The sequence below is a fragment of the Pan troglodytes genome, chromosome 20 (genome assembly GCF_028858775.2).
Source record: "Pan troglodytes isolate AG18354 chromosome 20, NHGRI_mPanTro3-v2.0_pri, whole genome shotgun sequence".
NCBI classification, from domain to species: domain Eukaryota; kingdom Metazoa; phylum Chordata; class Mammalia; order Primates; family Hominidae; genus Pan; species Pan troglodytes.
Genome location: NC_072418.2, coordinates 58,187,320 through 58,203,563, shown reverse-complemented (window position 1 = coordinate 58,203,563; position 16,244 = coordinate 58,187,320). Strand labels below are relative to the sequence as shown.

The 16,244-nt window shown below is 58.4% G+C and overlaps 3 protein-coding genes across 5 annotated transcripts; 1 reads left to right on the top strand and 2 right to left on the bottom strand.

Annotated features, from left to right (window-relative positions):
* Window positions 1-431: 431 nt before the first annotated feature.
* Window positions 432-6,473, bottom strand: RPL28 (ribosomal protein L28). 3 transcript variants are annotated; one of them, XM_009436423.5, is made up of 5 exons: window positions 6,222-6,473; window positions 5,993-6,081; window positions 5,738-5,861; window positions 4,383-4,501; window positions 4,058-4,188 (listed from the first exon to the last, which is right to left on the bottom strand). In XM_009436423.5, the coding sequence occupies exons 2-5, from the start codon at window positions 6,071-6,073 to the stop codon at window positions 4,099-4,101; spliced, it is 414 nt and encodes a 137-aa protein (XP_009434698.1). In that variant the 5' UTR covers window positions 6,074-6,081; window positions 6,222-6,473; the 3' UTR covers window positions 4,058-4,098. The 3 variants fall into 3 exon arrangements, with proteins under 3 accessions (XP_054529530.1, XP_009434698.1, XP_063656935.1); XM_054673555.2 differs by lacking the exons at window positions 4,058-4,188; window positions 6,222-6,473 and adding an exon at window positions 432-965 and having other exon boundaries at window positions 5,993-6,075; XM_063800865.1 differs by having other exon boundaries at window positions 4,162-4,501.
* A 1,698-nt stretch (window positions 6,474-8,171) lies between these two features.
* TMEM238 (transmembrane protein 238) lies at window positions 8,172-13,375 on the top strand. The gene is made up of 2 exons (XM_009436424.5): window positions 8,172-8,709; window positions 13,252-13,375. Exon 1 carries the CDS (start codon window positions 8,172-8,174, stop codon window positions 8,700-8,702), a length of 531 nt encoding a protein of 176 aa, XP_009434699.3. The 3' UTR covers window positions 8,703-8,709; window positions 13,252-13,375.
* Window positions 13,376-14,373: 998 nt separating this feature from the next.
* TMEM190 (transmembrane protein 190) lies at window positions 14,374-16,244 on the bottom strand. Its single transcript, XM_001135374.6, has 5 exons — window positions 16,102-16,244; window positions 15,987-16,022; window positions 14,902-15,027; window positions 14,734-14,818; window positions 14,374-14,645 (listed from the first exon to the last, which is right to left on the bottom strand). The coding sequence occupies exons 1-5, from the start codon at window positions 16,157-16,159 to the stop codon at window positions 14,417-14,419; spliced, it is 534 nt and encodes a 177-aa protein (XP_001135374.1). The 5' UTR covers window positions 16,160-16,244; the 3' UTR covers window positions 14,374-14,416.

The window sequence follows — 16,244 nt, the reverse complement described above, 5'->3', positions numbered from 1 at the left end:
GCTCACGCTTGTAATCCCCACACTTTGGGGGACGAAGGCAGGAGGACTGCTTGTGCCCAGGACTTCAAGACCAGCCTGGGCAACACAGTGAGACCGTCTCTACAAAATACCTTTTTAAATTAGCCAGGCGTGGTGCTGCACACCTTAGTCCCAGCTACACAAGGGGCTAAGGCGGGACAACTGAGAGAGCCCAGGAGTTAGAGGCTGCAGTGAGCCGTGATTGCGCCACTGCACTCCAACCCAGGCAACAGTGAGACCCCGTCTCTTAAACAAACAAAAAGAGGAGATTTGCATGCATATGTGTGAAGTTTCCAAAAAGGAGAAGCACAGGTGGCTAACTTAGGGACTGGGATTCTGAGATTTTCTTCCCCTGCATACTCTTCTTTCATTTGCAGTTTTTCAAGACCACATGCATATTTCATGATGAAAGATTTTAGAGTAGACGATTTTATTCCAGTAACTGGCTACAAGAGAAACAGGGGAATCGATACCATTCCTGGGCAGCGCCAAACAGCCTGGGCTGGAAATGCAGCTGAGGACAGAATGATATTCACAAACACGGGCAGGAGGCTGGGAAAGCTCACAGCCCCACAGGACGGCGGGGCAGACCTGGAGCCACCAGGCATTACTGCACATGGATCTGGCATGTCTTCCAGGTGCTTGGGAAACATGAGCATTAGTTTGTGTACAAATTAGTCATAGGCATGTGAAGACATCTGTGATCATCTGAGTCCATCTGATCAAAATATTTATAAAAAGTCATTAATTTATTCCTACAATCAGGATTTGTGGGCACAGTCAAGCAGGTTTTGCACATTTAATCTTCTCATCAACCCTGAGTAGTAGGGTCTATTGACACGCATGTTACAGATGAGGGTACGAAGACACAGAGAGGTTGAGGAACTTGCCCAAGGTTGCACAGCCACAGAGCAGCAGAGCCCTGACCCAGTAGATGCCAGCATGTCCTGTGAACAGAGCATGCCTCAGTCCCGAGTCTCTGCTGCTGTGGGGAGTCTGGAGTCCCCAGGGCTCTGCACAACTTTGGGCTTGGCAGCCTTCCAGGGTGCGCCCTACGCTCACTCACCATGCAGCTACTGGACTAAGAGCTGGAGAGACAGCAGTGAACACTGAGACACCTGCCTTATGCAGGGCTGTGAAAGGCACTCAAAATGGCCTTTTACATATGGGAAACTGAGGCACGGTGCTACTAAATGAGCTGCCCAAGTCCCCACAGCTCGGCATAACTGGCAGAGCTGGGACTAGAACCCAGGCAGTTTGATTCCTGGCTTCTGTGAACCATTAGCCCTGAGCTGGGAATGCTGCCGGGCATCACTCTTGGGGATAGGATGACCTGGGGGAGGTTCTTTCAGCACTCTGGATGTGTCCCCACTGCCTGGGCCTGGTTTCTGATGAGGGCAGCTACTAACTTTATCAGGGACCTTCTGTATGTGACAAGACGCTTTTCTTTTGTTCTCCGAATTTTGTCTTTGGCTTTCAGCATTTTTACTATGGTGAGCCTGCCTGTTTTTTTAATATCATGTTTTTGGTTTAACTGGTTTTCCAATTTCCAGGCCAACAGACATGACTTGTGTGAATAAAGCTGGCATAGATGGCCCCATCCAACATCTCCCTCTCCAAGATGAGGTCTAGAGGAGGGAAATGGTGTATCCACATTTGCTCAGCACACTGGGGACTCCAAACTCTCTGGGGCTGAGACCATCTCCCTCCCTCCAGCCCTCTCCTGGTTCCTCCACCCCAACCCACCGATAGCATTCAGATACCTGACGTGGCCTCCCCAGCCCAGCCACACAGACAGGCTGGCCACCCGCAGGAACAGAGGCCCACTAAGCTGGGCTGTGTTACGGATGAGACCAGGGGAGGCCACACAGCAGGGAGGATTCAGATAGGGATGGAGGAAGCCAGCAGGACTCCACAGGGGGTGGGGCCTAGACGCGCAAGCCTCCAGGGCAGGCAAGGAGGCGGTTAAGGACAAGGCCTTCTGAGCAGCAGCAGCCACATCAGAAAGCCTCGAGCGCCTGTAATGCCAGCACTTTGGGAGGCTGAGGCAGGTGGGTAATTTGAAGTCAGGAGTTCCAAACCAGCCTGGGCAAAATGGTGAAACCCCATCTCTGCTAAAAACACAATACTGAGCTGGGTGTGGTGACACCCACCTGTAATCCCAGCTACTCAGGAGGCTGAGGCAGGAGAATCGCTTGAACCCAGGAGGTGGAGGTTGCAGTGAGCCAAGATCACACCATTGCACTCGCCAGCCTGGGCAACAGAGCGAGACTCCATCTCCAGAAAGTCTCCAGTGAGCAAACTCTCAGGACCGGTGGGCTTTATACATTCAATATGCACCATTCATTAAGCATCTTATTATATGCTGGTGTGCTAGACAAACCCCTTGCCCACCAGCACAAGACAAACATGACACAGATAAACCTGCCAGCTTGTTGGCTGCAAATCAGTGCTGTGGAGGACAACTGAAGCAGGTGCCAGGGGAGAGGCCTCACGAGAAGGGGCCATCTACTAACGTGAGCAGTGAGCTCTCCTTATGAAGGCGGAGTCCCAGCGGAGTGAGGCCAGCCAGAGATGGGCCTGAGTGGGACTGGGACAGTGCGAGGGGTCCTGAGCAGGTACCAAGTCACCCAACTCAGTTTTAAGGCAACACCTCTCAATCTGAGCTAACAGACCCAACTAAGGGAAGGACAAAGGAAATGGTAATTCACAGCAGACGGGCTGGCAAGTGGTCAGATTTGCTTTCCTTCAAGCTGGGCAAGACTGGAGCAGACAGGACTGAGGTCGGAAGGGCAGTAGGTCTGCCTCAAAACGCAGGGCTCCCAGCCCTGTATGACCCCAACCAATGGCAGATCAAGGCCCTGACAGTCCCCTTACCCTCAGTCAGAGCCGTGGGTGGTCTCAGACAGGGAGCAGAGTCCTTCTTTGAATCGGGTATCCCAGGATGGCAGGAACTAGGGGTGCCATGGATGCTGGATCCTTGGTCCCTGGCAGTGGCTGACAGAGGTGCCCAGGAAACACGTGAGGATCAACAGCAGGACTCTTTCCCCATCCAGGCCTCACTGCATGTCAAGATGTCTTCCAGGCTGGAGTGCAGTGGTGGGGCTCATGGGCTCACTGCAGCCTCATACTCTTGGCTCAAGTGCCCCGCTCACCTCAGCCTCTACTCAACCTCTGAGGAGCTGGGACCACAGGCGGTGCACCACCACACCCAGCTAATTTTATTTTAGAGACGGTGTCTCATTATGTTGCCTAGGATGGTCTCAAACTCCTGGCCTCACAAGCTGTAATAAACACTAGGGACCAAACAGGCCAAAGGAAACAAGAGGGCTAGGCAATCAGGAAAGCTTGGGTGACAGGGTGGCCCAGGAGCGGCCATTGAGATGAGACCTGAGTGACAAGAGCCAGCTCAAAGGGACAGGGGAGGGATGGGGACACCTGGAGGACGGGAGTAGGGGGACAATGCTAAGGCCGCTCAATGCCTGCTGGCTGTACCCTGGGGCCGCCATCTCCCTTACGGGTATAAGCCACCACCCACCAAGTTGCCCATCTCAGAGACGAGGTTGCATCAAGTAAAGCCCATCCCCTCCAAATGTGGCTGCACCCACTCCCTGGATGCAAAGTCATCTCATCTTGACCGTGATGTCTGTCATCCCCCAGGTCTTGGGAACACCCCAAGTCCCCAAACCGTGCTACAGCACCAGGGCCCAGGGCCCAGCCCTCAGCCTGCACCCTTCTGGGCTAGAAAAGGCCTTTCTTCTGAATGGAAGCCACTGCCCCAGCTGGGATTCTTCAGGCCACCTCACAATGGGACAGTAGGTCTCGATCACAAGTCAGCAAGCTTTTTCTGTGAAGACAGTGACCCTTGCCCTCACCAGGGCCAAGGCAGCTACCCCACCCCTCCTGCATGGCCAGCCACTGACATCACCTCCAGATGGACAAGGTGACATGCAGAGTTTTGATGACATGGCCTGAATGACAACACACAGGGCCAGAGCTCCCCAGAGCGTTTCAAAAAGGGAGGCCCAGTCGAGGCAGGTGAGAAAGCCAGCTGACTTTATTGCTCTGGGGGCAGGGGGCTCAGGAGCTCTTGGTGGGGCGGGTCCGCTTCCTCTTCACCATCACAGGCTTCTGGCTGCGCAGGATGGCGCTGGCCCTGCGGATGGCTGCCTGGGGGCGGGGGAGCAGAGCAAGGCTCAGCCCATACACTCCACAAGCCGCCCCCTAGGCCCATGCTGGGTGTGGGGAGTAGGCTGAAAGCAAGAATCCATCCCTCTCCAGCCCATATTGCAACCAGTAGTGGGAGGCCCTTCCCCACAGCACTGGCCAGTCTCCCCAAGCCTGATCCCCAAACCCCAGCTCACCATGCGCAGGTCGGGGCGGTACTTGTTCTTGCGGATCATGTGTCTGATGCTGCTGAGTGTGGCGCGAGCATTCTTGTTGATGGTGGTCCGCACATAGGAGGTGGCAGGCTTCCGCTGGCCTGGTTGGGCGTCAGGGAGGTCCTGGGGTCAGTCCACCTAACCTGCACCTTTAGCGCACCTCGCAGGTGTGGACAGTCTCACACTGAGAAGCTGAGCACCCCGGGCCCGTGGCGGGTGCCTGGGCAGGCCAGCAGGTGGCTGTTTTCACACCTGTCCGTTTCACAGAGGCTCACTCGTCATCACGGAGTACTGAGGACACAGCTTCTACCACACTCATAGCCCAATTCTGTCCACCATGAAAACACTCCTTTCTCATGCCAGAAAGCTGCTGCTTCAGTTAGGATCTGATCCAGGTCCGGCCAGAGCCCACGCTCCTGGCAATGGGTATGAACAGCTTCCCAGGAACCCCAGGCCCATCCCCACAGCAGTGGTTCAACATCAGCTTGGCTGAGAGGCCCAGCCTCACTCAGGCCAGTCCCTTAGTCTAGGAAGGGCCACCCAAGTATTCGGCAATCCAAGAGGGGAAAGCTTTCAGGACTCCCCAGAACGGGGTCCCCAAGTGCCAAGCAATTGGCTGCTCCCTGGACTACGTGTCCCTGAGACAGGAGGATCACTAGCCAACAGACTGCGTTTGTTGCTGCCACTGAATAAAAGGACCCTTGGCTCTGAGGCAGTTCCAATCAAGGACCTGCGAAAAACTCACTCTAAAAAGAAAATACAGCCCTGTCAAGAACACATGTGAAGCTGGACTCCTTCATTAGAGACCCCCGACTCACACGAACATTCAGGGAATCCCCAAAAAGGCCTGCACCTGACAGCACAATGTATGGAGTGGGGTCCTCAAGACCTCTTCTCCAACCTACACAGGCAAAATGGGAATCAAATGGCTGCAACCAACCCAGCCTGTCCCCTCCTAAGTGTGGTAGCGAGGGCCCCTCCCCTGTTGTGCCTCAATTTTCCCACCTGTGGGATGAAACCATCCATCCCCACCCTGACTTGCTTTGAGAATTTCATCTGAAAACATCAACCCCGTGCCGTAACTCTCAACCACCACCGAGGAAGTTCAGGTCCTTTTTCGTTTCTCCACTTTACAGGTGAGGACACGGGCTCAGACGCGCGCGGCTCACAGAGCTGACAAGTCGGCCGAGAGGGAAGCCGGTTCCCAGACCAACACCCTGGCGCCAGGGATGCCCGCCGCGATGGCAGTTACCGCTCTTCCTGCCTGAGAGTAAAAAATCACAGCTCCCTGACCCGGGAAAGGGGCCGCTCTTTGGCCCAAACCAGACAAAACTCACCGGATCTCCGCTTAATGACCACCACGACACCTTTGCCGTCGGCTGCCGGCTCCACGCCCACAGTCTTGCGGTGAATCAGTCCGTTGTAGCGGAAGGAATTGCGGGCCTTCAAGTTATTGGGCTCCTGGGAAGGAGGCGGCACAAGGCATCGTGAAGAAGGGACCCGGAGACATGCGAAGGTCCCGCCCTCTGACCCAGAGTCAAGAGACTCAGGACCCTCCTCCCGCAGGAGCCACGCATCCGGGCCCCACTTACAGTGCTGTAGGTCTGCTTATTCCTCTTGATCAGGAAACTGGAGCAGTTCCGCACGACCATCCATTGCAGATGCGCAGACATGGCGGCGGCTGCGGGGAAACGGGCACATGGAAAACGTCAGACACAGAGAACTAAAGCAGCGTTAGGCCACGGGCCACGCTCGGACAGCAGAGGAAGAGAGCGACTGGGAACGTGGGTGAATGGGAGACCCCTGAGGGCAGAGAGCGACCTAGAACTCTTGTCAGGCGGGACTGAGTGACCTAAGGCGGCGGGACCGAATTCAGGCAGCCGAGACTAACTGCGGCGAATGAGAGTGAGGGGAAAATAACTTGAAAATTCACAACGACTTCACGGGGAGGGGTTGGAGTCCGCCAATGACCCTTGAGGCGCAAGGGGAGAAGGCAGGCAGAGGACTGAGAGGGAGTGCGCGGCGGGCACGAGATGGCGACCACGCGAGGAGGACGGACACTCACCTCCTTTCGCAGCTGCGACCTGAAACGGAAAGAGGAAGGCGGGGGGCGGGGCGACGCCTTTAATACCGTACACGCATTTCCGCTTCCTCTCCGGGCGGGCGTGACGGGAGTTGTCGGTCCCCACCTCCGAGGCGGCTCGATGATGTTCGGCTACTTCCGCCGACCAATCGCTCAACGCTCGGGAATATTCGGAACTCTTCGGTTAGAGGGCCGAGAGCGTATTCCGGGAACCGTTCGGAAGTTTTCGGAACTCTACCGCTGGATTTCCGAGTGGCTCCAATTCGAGAGGTCCTGGGACCCATACCTCAGCGTTGTCTCTCCGGTATTGCTCACCCAGCACTTGTCACTGTGATTGGCATATGATGGGCGCTCAACAGACATTTGTTTTATGAATGAACTGGTGAATGCGTGAACTATATAAGCCTAGCCCCGGCACCTTTGGATATTTCCGGTCTTCGTAAGCCCTCGCGGTGATGGCCAATGAGGGCGCCGAGGCCCGCTCGGGTATTTTCGGAACCCTCCGGAAACGCTCTTGGGAGAGGTGTGTATGTTCGGAAATACTCCGTCTTCATTCGGAATCCCTCGGCTAATCCCGGCAGCCCTCTTGCAGTTCGCCCTCCCCAGGGTTTTCTTGAAATAAAACTCTTTAACTGTTTAAGCCTGGGGAGAACCTACACGGAAACTTCTCGCTGACTGACACCCCAGGGGAGCGCGGATGCCCTCTAAGGGAGAGTTGTTTGGAGGGAGGGAGATTTGCATGTGGCTTCTCTTGGCTCCCTTTAGGATTCTATAGATTTGCCGGTCCTCTTCCCTGCCCTCCACCTGTGCCTCCAGCCTATGGTGTGCCTGTCACACCCCATCAGCTCCCTGGGAGGTTATGATCCGTTGTCAGGGCCACCCTAAAGGGGCAGGAGCCTTGCCTGATATTTCTCTGTGTCCTCGGCCTCACCCACGCGGCATGGTGCTGGGGAGGCCTCAGAGACTCCTACTGAACAAAAGGAATGAGGGTGCCTGTGTCACCTCCCCAGGGCTCCTTAACTTGCGGTTACACCTGGGCACTCCTTGGGGCAGGGGCTTCGTCTGGTCCATAGGACTATCCTCCATAGGACAGTCGGGGTTCGCCCAGCTTCCTCCACGGGTGCGCTCTGGACCTGATGGGTCTCGTCCGTCCTTGTGCCCGTGGCTTCATTCGCTGAACACAGGAGACCCCAGAAGACACGCGCTGAGTGAAGGAAACTCAGCTTCCGCGGAGCCCGGAGCTTCCCCTCTTAGATCACCCCGACTACTGGTTCTCGCGTCCCAGAGCTCCTTGGTGTCTAAAGGCCTTGTCTGATCTGCACTGTCTGATCTGCACAGGCTTCGGGAGGCGGACACTGAGCAGAAACAACGCCACGCCCGGCTCCGAGTGTCCCATGCTGCCACCACTAAAATGCCCTGATTTTTGGCCATATGTGACCTCCCTGGGTGGCACGGGCCCTAGGCACCCGTGGCTGTGCGCCTGGCTACCACCAGCCCAGGCCTCTGAGCAATAGGCCCTGCACGGAAACCACGGCCAGGGTAACCCCGGCCGGGCCGGTTCGCGCCCAGCCCGGTTCAGGTGACCAGGCGGGAGCTTGGCACACCTGGCGCCGTCCCCTGACCCCGCCCCGGACCGGGCCGCACCCCGGAACGCTCTCTCTGGGCGCCAGCGGCGGCGGTGCAGGGCCATGGCGGCGGCGCCAGCGGTGTGCACCTCGCAGGGGACCCCGCCGGGTGCACCGTCCGCGCCGGCGGCCTCGCCAGCACCCGCGGCAGGCCTGGGCCGCTGCCGGATGGCGCTGCTGCTGGCCGTGGCGCTGGATGTGGCGGGCATGGCGGCGCTGCTGACTGGCGTGTTCGCGCAGCTGCAGGTGCGCGGCCGCGACTTCGGGGACCTGCTCATCTACTCGGGCGCGCTGCTGGTGTTCCTGAGCCTGCTGGGCTGGATCCTCTGGTACACCGGCAACATCGAGATCTCGCGCCAGGAGCTGGAGCGCGACTACGGCCTGCGGCCCTCGGCGCTCGCCCGCCTGGCGCGCAAGCTCTCCCGCCGCTGGTCGGCGCCCGCCGCCGCGGGCCAGCGCCCCGCGCCCGGCTCCCGGAGAGCGCGCCGAGCCGCCCGCGCGCCCCCGCCGCCCGCCGCCGGCTCCCGCCGCGTGCGCCTGCAGCTCGCCACGCTCGAGGCCGGGCCCGGGGCGGCGGGCGCGGGCAGCGAGTGAGGCCCAGGTGAGGGGCGGGCGGGGCAGGGCGGGGAGACGGAGGGACCGAGGGAGGGACGGGAATGGAGACAGACGGGGGAGCGATGGACAGATGGAGACAGAGAGCGGCCATGGGGAGGTAGAGTCCCAGGGAGGGGTGGAGACAGGGACGGGAAGACTCTGGCGGAGAACCGCAGACACAGCAAGCACAGGTGCATACGTGGGGGAGGCTGTGAGACCCTGCCCCTGGCGATGGGAAGTGTGGGGGTCGAGTCACACAGTTAGGCCCCCCGCACGGGGAGAGCCCCAGCCTCCAGGTACACCAGGCCCCATTTTTTGTTTTGTTTTGTTTTGTTGTCGTTTGGGGTTGTTTTGAGACAGGATCTCTCACTGTCACCCAGGCTGGAGTGCAGTGGCGTGATCTCAGCTCACAGCAGCCTCGACCTCCTAGGCTCAAGCAGTCCTCCCACCTGAGCCTCCCAAGTAGCTGAGAATACAGGTGCGCCCCACCTTGCCAGGCTAATTTTTGTATATTTAGTAGAGACGGGGTTTTGCCATGTGGGCCAGGTTGGTCCCCACCTCCTGAGCTCATGCGATTTGCTCTCCTCAGCCTCCCAAAGTGCTGGGATTACAGGCGTGAGCCACTGAGCCCAGACCAGGCCCCATTTAATCCTCTCCATGTAACTGGTCTCCGAGGTCACTACTATTACCATCCCCATTCTGCAGTGGAGGAAACTGAAGCGCAGAAAGGCGCCACATTTGCCCAAGGCCACACAACACGTAGGTGGAGGAGCTGGGATTCTCCTGACCTGTAGGCCTAGGAAAAGAGGAGCTGGGATTCTCCTGACCTGTAGGCCTAGGAAAGGAGGAGCTGGGATTTTCCTGACCTGTAGGCCTAGGAAAGGAGGAGTAAGAAGGACCAACAGCAGGAGAAATGAAGCCACCACACATTCACTCCCCTTTCCCCTCTACCTTCTATCTCTTTCCTAAACACACCTTTCCAGCTAGCCTGCCTCTGCTCAAAGACCTGCTGTGGCTCCCTCTTCACCTTTGGTTAAACTGAAGCACTCACTGGCCTGTGGACCCCCCATATTTTGGCCCCATTTCTCCTGCCTCTCTGCACTAATGGTGTCTCTCAGTCCACAGATAGCCAGTTGGTCCCTGTTCCTGCTCTTCTCTATACCAGGAGTGCCCTTGGCTGTCTCCACTCCACCCAGAAAACTTCTCACATGTTTAAGATTTAACTTAATTTCTCTGGGTCTTCTCTGGGTCTTCATATTGTCTGAGCGACCCCTCTTGCTGCTTATATGGCCATGTGCTGTGTCTATGTTGTTACTGTCTCTCCCACCTGACAGGGAGTGCCTTGAGGGTAAGACCTAGGTCCCTAGCATCCTTGTTCCTAGCATTGCCCAGCAAAAAGTGTGAAATCAGGAAAGGTTGATGGTTGGGTAGGGAAGTGGAAGGATGGATGGAAGAACGGATGGCTGGATGGGTGGATGGGTAGATGGATGGGTGGTTGGATGGATGAGTTGGTTGATGGATGCATGGGTGAATGGATGATAGATGGGTGGGTGGGTGGATGGGTAGATCGATGGGTGGGTGGATGGATGAGTTTTTTGATGGATGGATGGGTGAATGCATAGATGGGTGGGTGGTTGGATAGGTGGATGGGTAGATGGATGGGTGGATGGATGGGTGAATGGACAGATGGGTGGGTGGGTGGATGGGTGAATGCATGGGTTGGTTGATGCAGGGATGTGGTTGGATTGATGGATGGATGGGTTGTTTAATGGGTAGATATGGGTAGGTGGTGAATTGGGGAATGAACCATGAATGGATATGGTTGGAGAGGGAGCCCTGCCTGATAAAGGGGCAAGAGCTTTTCCTGATACTTCTCTGTGTCCTCGGCCTCACCCATGCAGCATGGTACTGGGGAGGCCTCAGAGACTCCTACTGAACAAAAGAAATGAGGGTGCCTGTGTCACCTCCCCAGGGCACCTTAACTTGCAGTTACACCTGGGAACTCCTTGGGGCAGGGGCCTCGGCTGGTCCATAGGACTATCCATAGGACAGTCAGGGTTTGCCCAGCCTCTGTGTGCTCTCTGGATAGATAGGTAGATGGGTGAATGGGTAGTTGAATAGATGGTTGGGGCTGAATGATAAGTACACAGATGAGTGGATGAATGCATTTAATGGCACATGGATGGTTGGGTGACTGAATTCATCTCTCAAATAGGGTTTTGGTAAAAGAATTAAATCCTATTATCCTAGGACATTCTATGTAGGTAAATAATTAACTTTTTTTTTTTTTTTTTTTTGAGACGGAGTTTCACTCTTGTTGTCCAGGCTGGAGTGCAGTGGCACAATCTCGGCTCACTGCAACCTCTGCCTCCCACGTTCAAGCAATTATCTTGCCTCAGCCTCCCGAGTAGCTGGGATTACAGGCATGCACCCCCACACCTGGCTAATTTTGTATTTTTAGTAGAGACGGGGTTTCTCCATGTTGGTCAGGCTGGTCTCAAACTCCCAATCTCAGGTGATCCGCCCACCTCGGCCACCCAAAGTGCTGGGATTACAGGCGTGAACCACCATGCCCGGCTGGAATTAACTTTTCTCCTATGCATCCAGAATGCTACCAGTTATATATTATTCTTTGTGAGATTTGGGGAAATAGTCACCCCAATCATGTGCTACGTGCCGTGATTCAGTGAAGGAACTGGGGTAAGAAAGCATGAACATCTGCTTGCACGGGTGAAGCGTAAGCTAACATGAAGCTTGGCATAGAATGCAAACATAAGCACCTGTAGTTACTGTTACCTTTGGAAACCCTGGCTGAGCCCAGTGGCCCACGCCTGTAATCCCAGCACTTTGGGAGGCCGAGGTGGGAGAATTGCTTGCTTGAACCTGGGAGGCAAAGGCTGCAGTGAGCCAAGATCACGCCACTGCACTCCAGCCTGAGTGACAGAGTGAGACCCCGTCTCAAAAAAAGAAAGAAAAGAACATCCTTTATGAGGTTGGGCATGGTGGCTCATGCCTGTAATCCCAGCACTTTGGGAGGCCGAGGTGGGTGGATCACCTGAGGTCAGGAGTTCGAGACCAACCTGGCAACCATGGTGAAACCCTGTCTCTACTAAAAATACAAAAATTAGCCAGGCATGGTGGCGGACGCCTGTAATCCCAGCTACTAGGGAGGCTGAGGCAGGAGTATCACTTGATTCTGGGAGGCGGAGGTTGCAGTGAACCAAGATCGTGCCACTGCACTCCAGCTTGGGCAACAGAGCAAGACTCCATCTCAAAAAAAGAAAAGGAGAGGAGAGGAGAGGAGGGGAGGGGAGGGGAGGAGGGGGGAAGGGGGAGGGGAGGGGGAAGCAGGGAGGGAAGGGGGAGGGGAGGGGGAGGGGGAGGGGAGGGGGAAGGGGAGGGGAGGGGGCAGGGGGAGGAGAGGGGGGCAGGGGGAGGGAAGGGGAGGGGCAGGGGGAGGGGAGGGGCAAGGGGAGGGGAGGGGCAGGGGGAGGGGCAGGGGGAGAGGAGGGGAAGGGGGAGGGGAGGGGCAAGGGGGAGGGGAGGGGCAAGGGGGGAGGGGGAAGAGGGAGAGGGGAGGGGGGAAGGGGGAGAGGGGAGGGGAGGAGGAGAGGGAAGGGGAGGGGGGAGGGGAGGGGAGGGGAGGAGAGGAGAATCCTTTATGTAGCTTAAACGTCTAACACAGCTGCACAGGCCTCCACTCTTGGAGCCTCCACCAACGACTCAGACCACACTGACTCGAACGTAGGCCCCACTTACGAGGAAAATGGGCCTGTTCAAACCCAGGACTCTTGTTTACTGGGGAGAGTGAGCAGCTTCCAGCACATGAAAGACAGAGAACCTGAATTTTAGCAGAGGGACCCACAGGTTCTGGCTCTGGTAGCCCCCACAACCTCCGAGACCACCATGAGTAGCCGGGCAGAGCCACCCCCATCACTCTGTTGTTCAGGCTGGGGTGCAGGGGTGCAATCACAGCTCACTGCAGCCTCCACCTCCTGGGCTCAAGCAATCCTCCCACCTCAGCCTCCCAAGGAACTGGGACTACAGATACCAGAGACGGGGTCTTCCTATGTTACCCAGGCTGGTGTCAAACTCCTGGGCTCAAGTGATCCTCCTGCCTGCAGCCAAAATGCTGGGGTGAGGGTCTGAGATGAGGATCACCATGCCCGGCCTCCTTCTGTCTTCTCTGTGTCTGCCTGTCTCCCTCTCTCTCACTCTTTGTCTCTGTGTCTCTGTCTCCCAGGTCTCTTTCTTTGTCCCTGTGCTTCTGCCTTTCCCCTTCTGCATGTCTTCATCTCCCCCTTTCTGCCTCTCCCTGGCTCGCATTCCCTGTCTTCTACCCTTGGATTTCAGGGCGTTAAAGGTACACACGCATGCACACACTCAGCAAATGGGGGCATGCAGGGATGAAGGAGCAAGTGTGTGAGTCCATGTGAGCGGCAAGGGCGGGTGGATGGGGCTCCCTGCCTCTGCCCCCCCAGGCAGAGAGCCCGGAACAGGGATGGGAGGGGTTCCTGAGCAGTTGCTCACTCCACCCTCCCTCCTGCAGACAACCCCTCGGCTCCAGCTGTCAGGACCGGACTGAGATGTGCAGCTGCCCCTACATCCGTGGCCAGACGGACGCTCCCTGTACCCCCTCCCTCCTCACTTGGATAAAAAGCAGATTTGCCTTAGTGCTGCATGTCTGTCTGGGAGAGGGACCCTGCTGGGGTGGGAATGGAGACGAGGTGGCTTGCTTCCTTCTAGCACCCAGGTGGGCCTGGCCACACCTGAGGTGAGGCTGCCCCTGCCCTGGGGAGACCAGGAGCCCTGGGGATATAGGAGCCTAGCCTTATGCTGGCCCCTTCTCAGAGGGGACCAGAGAGGGGGCGGGGGATAAGGATCTTAGCCCAGACCGTCCACTCTAAGCCCCAACATCCCTGTGTGAGTTTGGGTTCACTGAGAAGCAGACACGGAGACAAACTGGACTTGCAAGATATGTCTTGGGGGAAACACTTTTGTAGGGTAGCTTGGTGCAGGGAGAGGGAGGGAGGGATGGGTAGGACTAGTCTTAGACTGTACCGCACCTCCAAGAAAATTGCCACTGGCCCCTGGGGAGCTGGGAGCTGAAGTCACCGTCCATGAGAGAGGCCCCTGCCCTTCGAGAAGGCACCTGTACCCGGAACCCCCACCCCTTGCCTCGCCATGCTCAGTTATTGGTGGAGAGCAACCCATGGTAATCTAGGTGCATCTGGGGTGGGGGCGAGGGGCACTGTCAGTCACTGGCACTCCATGTAGGAGACTGAGGGGCACGTTTCCACAGCTGTGGCGTGCCCCTCTCCCCGCCCAGTCCAGGCACCCCTCAGACCCTGCCACCCCCACATACCCCCAACTCCCTCATTTCAGACCCGCACTCCAGCACTCGTACACCTCTATCCCCTCAGTCCAGGGCCCCCATGATCACAGCCCAGGACACCCCCATGAGCGCAGATTCCCCTCAGCTCAGATCCTCCCCACTTACCTCCCAGATCTCTCTTATTCCAGGGTCCCCCTCAGCTCACACCCCCACGGCCACAGCCTGGGGCCCCCTAAGCCTCCATCCCTAAGCCCCCTCCAGCCCCCACCTGTTACCCCAGCCTCTGTGTGCACCATGCCCCCTGCTCCCCACGGCTTTCAGAGAAGAGAACACACGTCCGTCCACCGTATCTGTATTGAGCAGTCTCCCAGGGACTCCCCTAATCCTCCTCTTCCTCGCCCTCTGTCTCCTCACCCTCCTCCATCCCTTCCCCCTCGGTGCCCCCCTCCACATCCCTGGACTCTTTGGACAGGGCGACTGGCACGCTGCCCGTGGACGGCGTCTTCTTGGTCCCTCGGTGCTTGGAGAGCAGCGAGACGGACTTGGACATGTCACACGGACCCGCCAGGAAACCAGGCATATGCAGCACGTCCCGGCGCTTGGCCCACCTGCAGGGAGCGGACGGCTCAGCCCCCGCCCTCCGCCGGACCCTCCCCCTGGGGGTGCAGGCGCCCGCCCTATCCCAGGCCCACTCGCCAGAACAAGCAGATGCTGCAGCTCAGGAGGAGGAGGCCGCTGCACGTCCAGACCAGCGCCCACATGTGCTTCCTCCGCACGTTTTCTGGACAAGGGAGGCAGGGTTAAGACCCGGGGCTCCCGACCGCCAGACCCATGCCCCAGGGACCTGGGGCCAGGAGCCCTCACCGTCTGGACGCTGGTGGTAGCAGACCCCATTGCGGTAGCAGCACCGGAGACGCAGGCAGAGGTTGGGGCTATCGATGGCCGCCTGGCCCCCACAGCTCTCCCGGTCCCATATGTCACCCTCACAGCCTGGGGACCAACCACCAGTGGCTTGCTTCATCACAGCGCCCCGCTCCGAAGGCCTCATACACGGGATTCCAAGGCCATGCTCCCAGGCTGCCTTCCTGGTGCTTACTCTGTGCAGGGCCCCAGGGGTCCAGACTCCATCCCCTCCTCCCTCAGACCCAGGAGTCCAGGCCCCAGCCCCCTCCTTCAGACCCAGGAGTCCAGGCCCAGCCCCTCCTCCCTCAGACCGAAGAATCCAGGACCCCAGCCCCTCCTCCCTCAGATCCAGGGATCCAGGCCCCCAGCCCCTCCTCCCTCAGACCCAGATGTCCAGGCCCAGCCCTCCTCCCTCAGACCCAGGAGTCCAGGACCCCAGCCCCTCCTCCCTCAGACCCAGGAGTCCAGGACCCCAGCCCCTCCTCCCTCAGACCCAGGAGTCCAGGCCCCAGCCCCTCCTCCCTCAGACCCAGGAGTCCAGGACCCCAGCCCCTCCTCCCTCAGACCCAGGAGTCCAGGCCCCAGCCCCTCCTCCCTCAGACCCAGGAATCCAGGCCCCAGCCCCTCCTCCCTCAGACCCAGGGCTCCAGGCCCAGCCCTCCTCCCTCAGACCCAGGGGTCCAGGCCCCAGCCCCTCCTCCCTCAGACCCAGGAGTCCAGGCCCCAGCCCCCTCCTTCAGACCCAGGAGTCCAGGCCCAGCCCCTCCTCCCTCAGACCGAGGAATCCAGGCCCCAGCCCCTCCTCCCTCAGACCCAGGTGTCCAGGCCCAGCCCTCCTCCCTCAGACCCAGGAGTCCAGGCCCCAGCCCCTCCTCCCTCAGACCCAGGGGTCCAGGCCCAGCCCTCCTCCCTCAGACCCAGGAGTCCAGACCCCCCCGTCCTCCCTCAGATCCAGGAGTCCAGGCCCCAGCTCCTCCTCCCTCAGATTCAGGGGTCTGATCTGGGCTCCCCTCCCTGGGTGACCCAGTATTTCAGCGGCTGCTCACTCCATGGGTAGAAGAATCCCTGGATTCCATTTCCGTCTGCGAGAGAAAGGGCAGTGTTAGGGCTGTGTGGAGCCGGGCGTCCCTCCTCAGCTCCCCCGCCTCACCAGCCCCTCACCTGCCGAGCCCTGCAGCAGCAGGAGCAGGCCCAGCGCTGGGATCCCACAGCCCAACATGTCACCTCCCCAGACCCCTGGGGCCACTGTGGGAAGAGGCCTTACAGGACATCACCCCAGCAACCGGCCCCGCCCGCCTGCCCGC

Coding starts and splice junctions, on each gene's coding strand:
- RPL28 (XM_054673555.2), bottom strand. CDS start 6,073: ATGTCTGCGCATCTGCAATGGATGGTCGTGCGGAACTGCTCCAGTTTC. Junction 5,862..5,992: donor ATAAGCAGACCTACAGCACT/GTAAGTGGGGCC, acceptor CCTCCTTCCCAG/GAGCCCAATAACTTGAAGGC. Junction 966..4,382: donor ACCGCCCCGACCTGCGCATG/GTGAGCTGGGGT, acceptor CTCTGTTCACAG/GACATGCTGGCATCTACTGG.
- TMEM238 (XM_009436424.5), top strand. CDS start 8,172: ATGGCGGCGGCGCCAGCGGTGTGCACCTCGCAGGGGACCCCGCCGGGT.
- TMEM190 (XM_001135374.6), bottom strand. CDS start 16,159: ATGTTGGGCTGTGGGATCCCAGCGCTGGGCCTGCTCCTGCTGCTGCAG. Junction 14,819..14,901: donor CTACCACCAGCGTCCAGACG/GTGAGGGCTCCT, acceptor TCCCTTGTCCAG/AAAACGTGCGGAGGAAGCAC. Junction 14,646..14,733: donor TGCAGCATCTGCTTGTTCTG/GCGAGTGGGCCT, acceptor CGCTCCCTGCAG/GTGGGCCAAGCGCCGGGACG.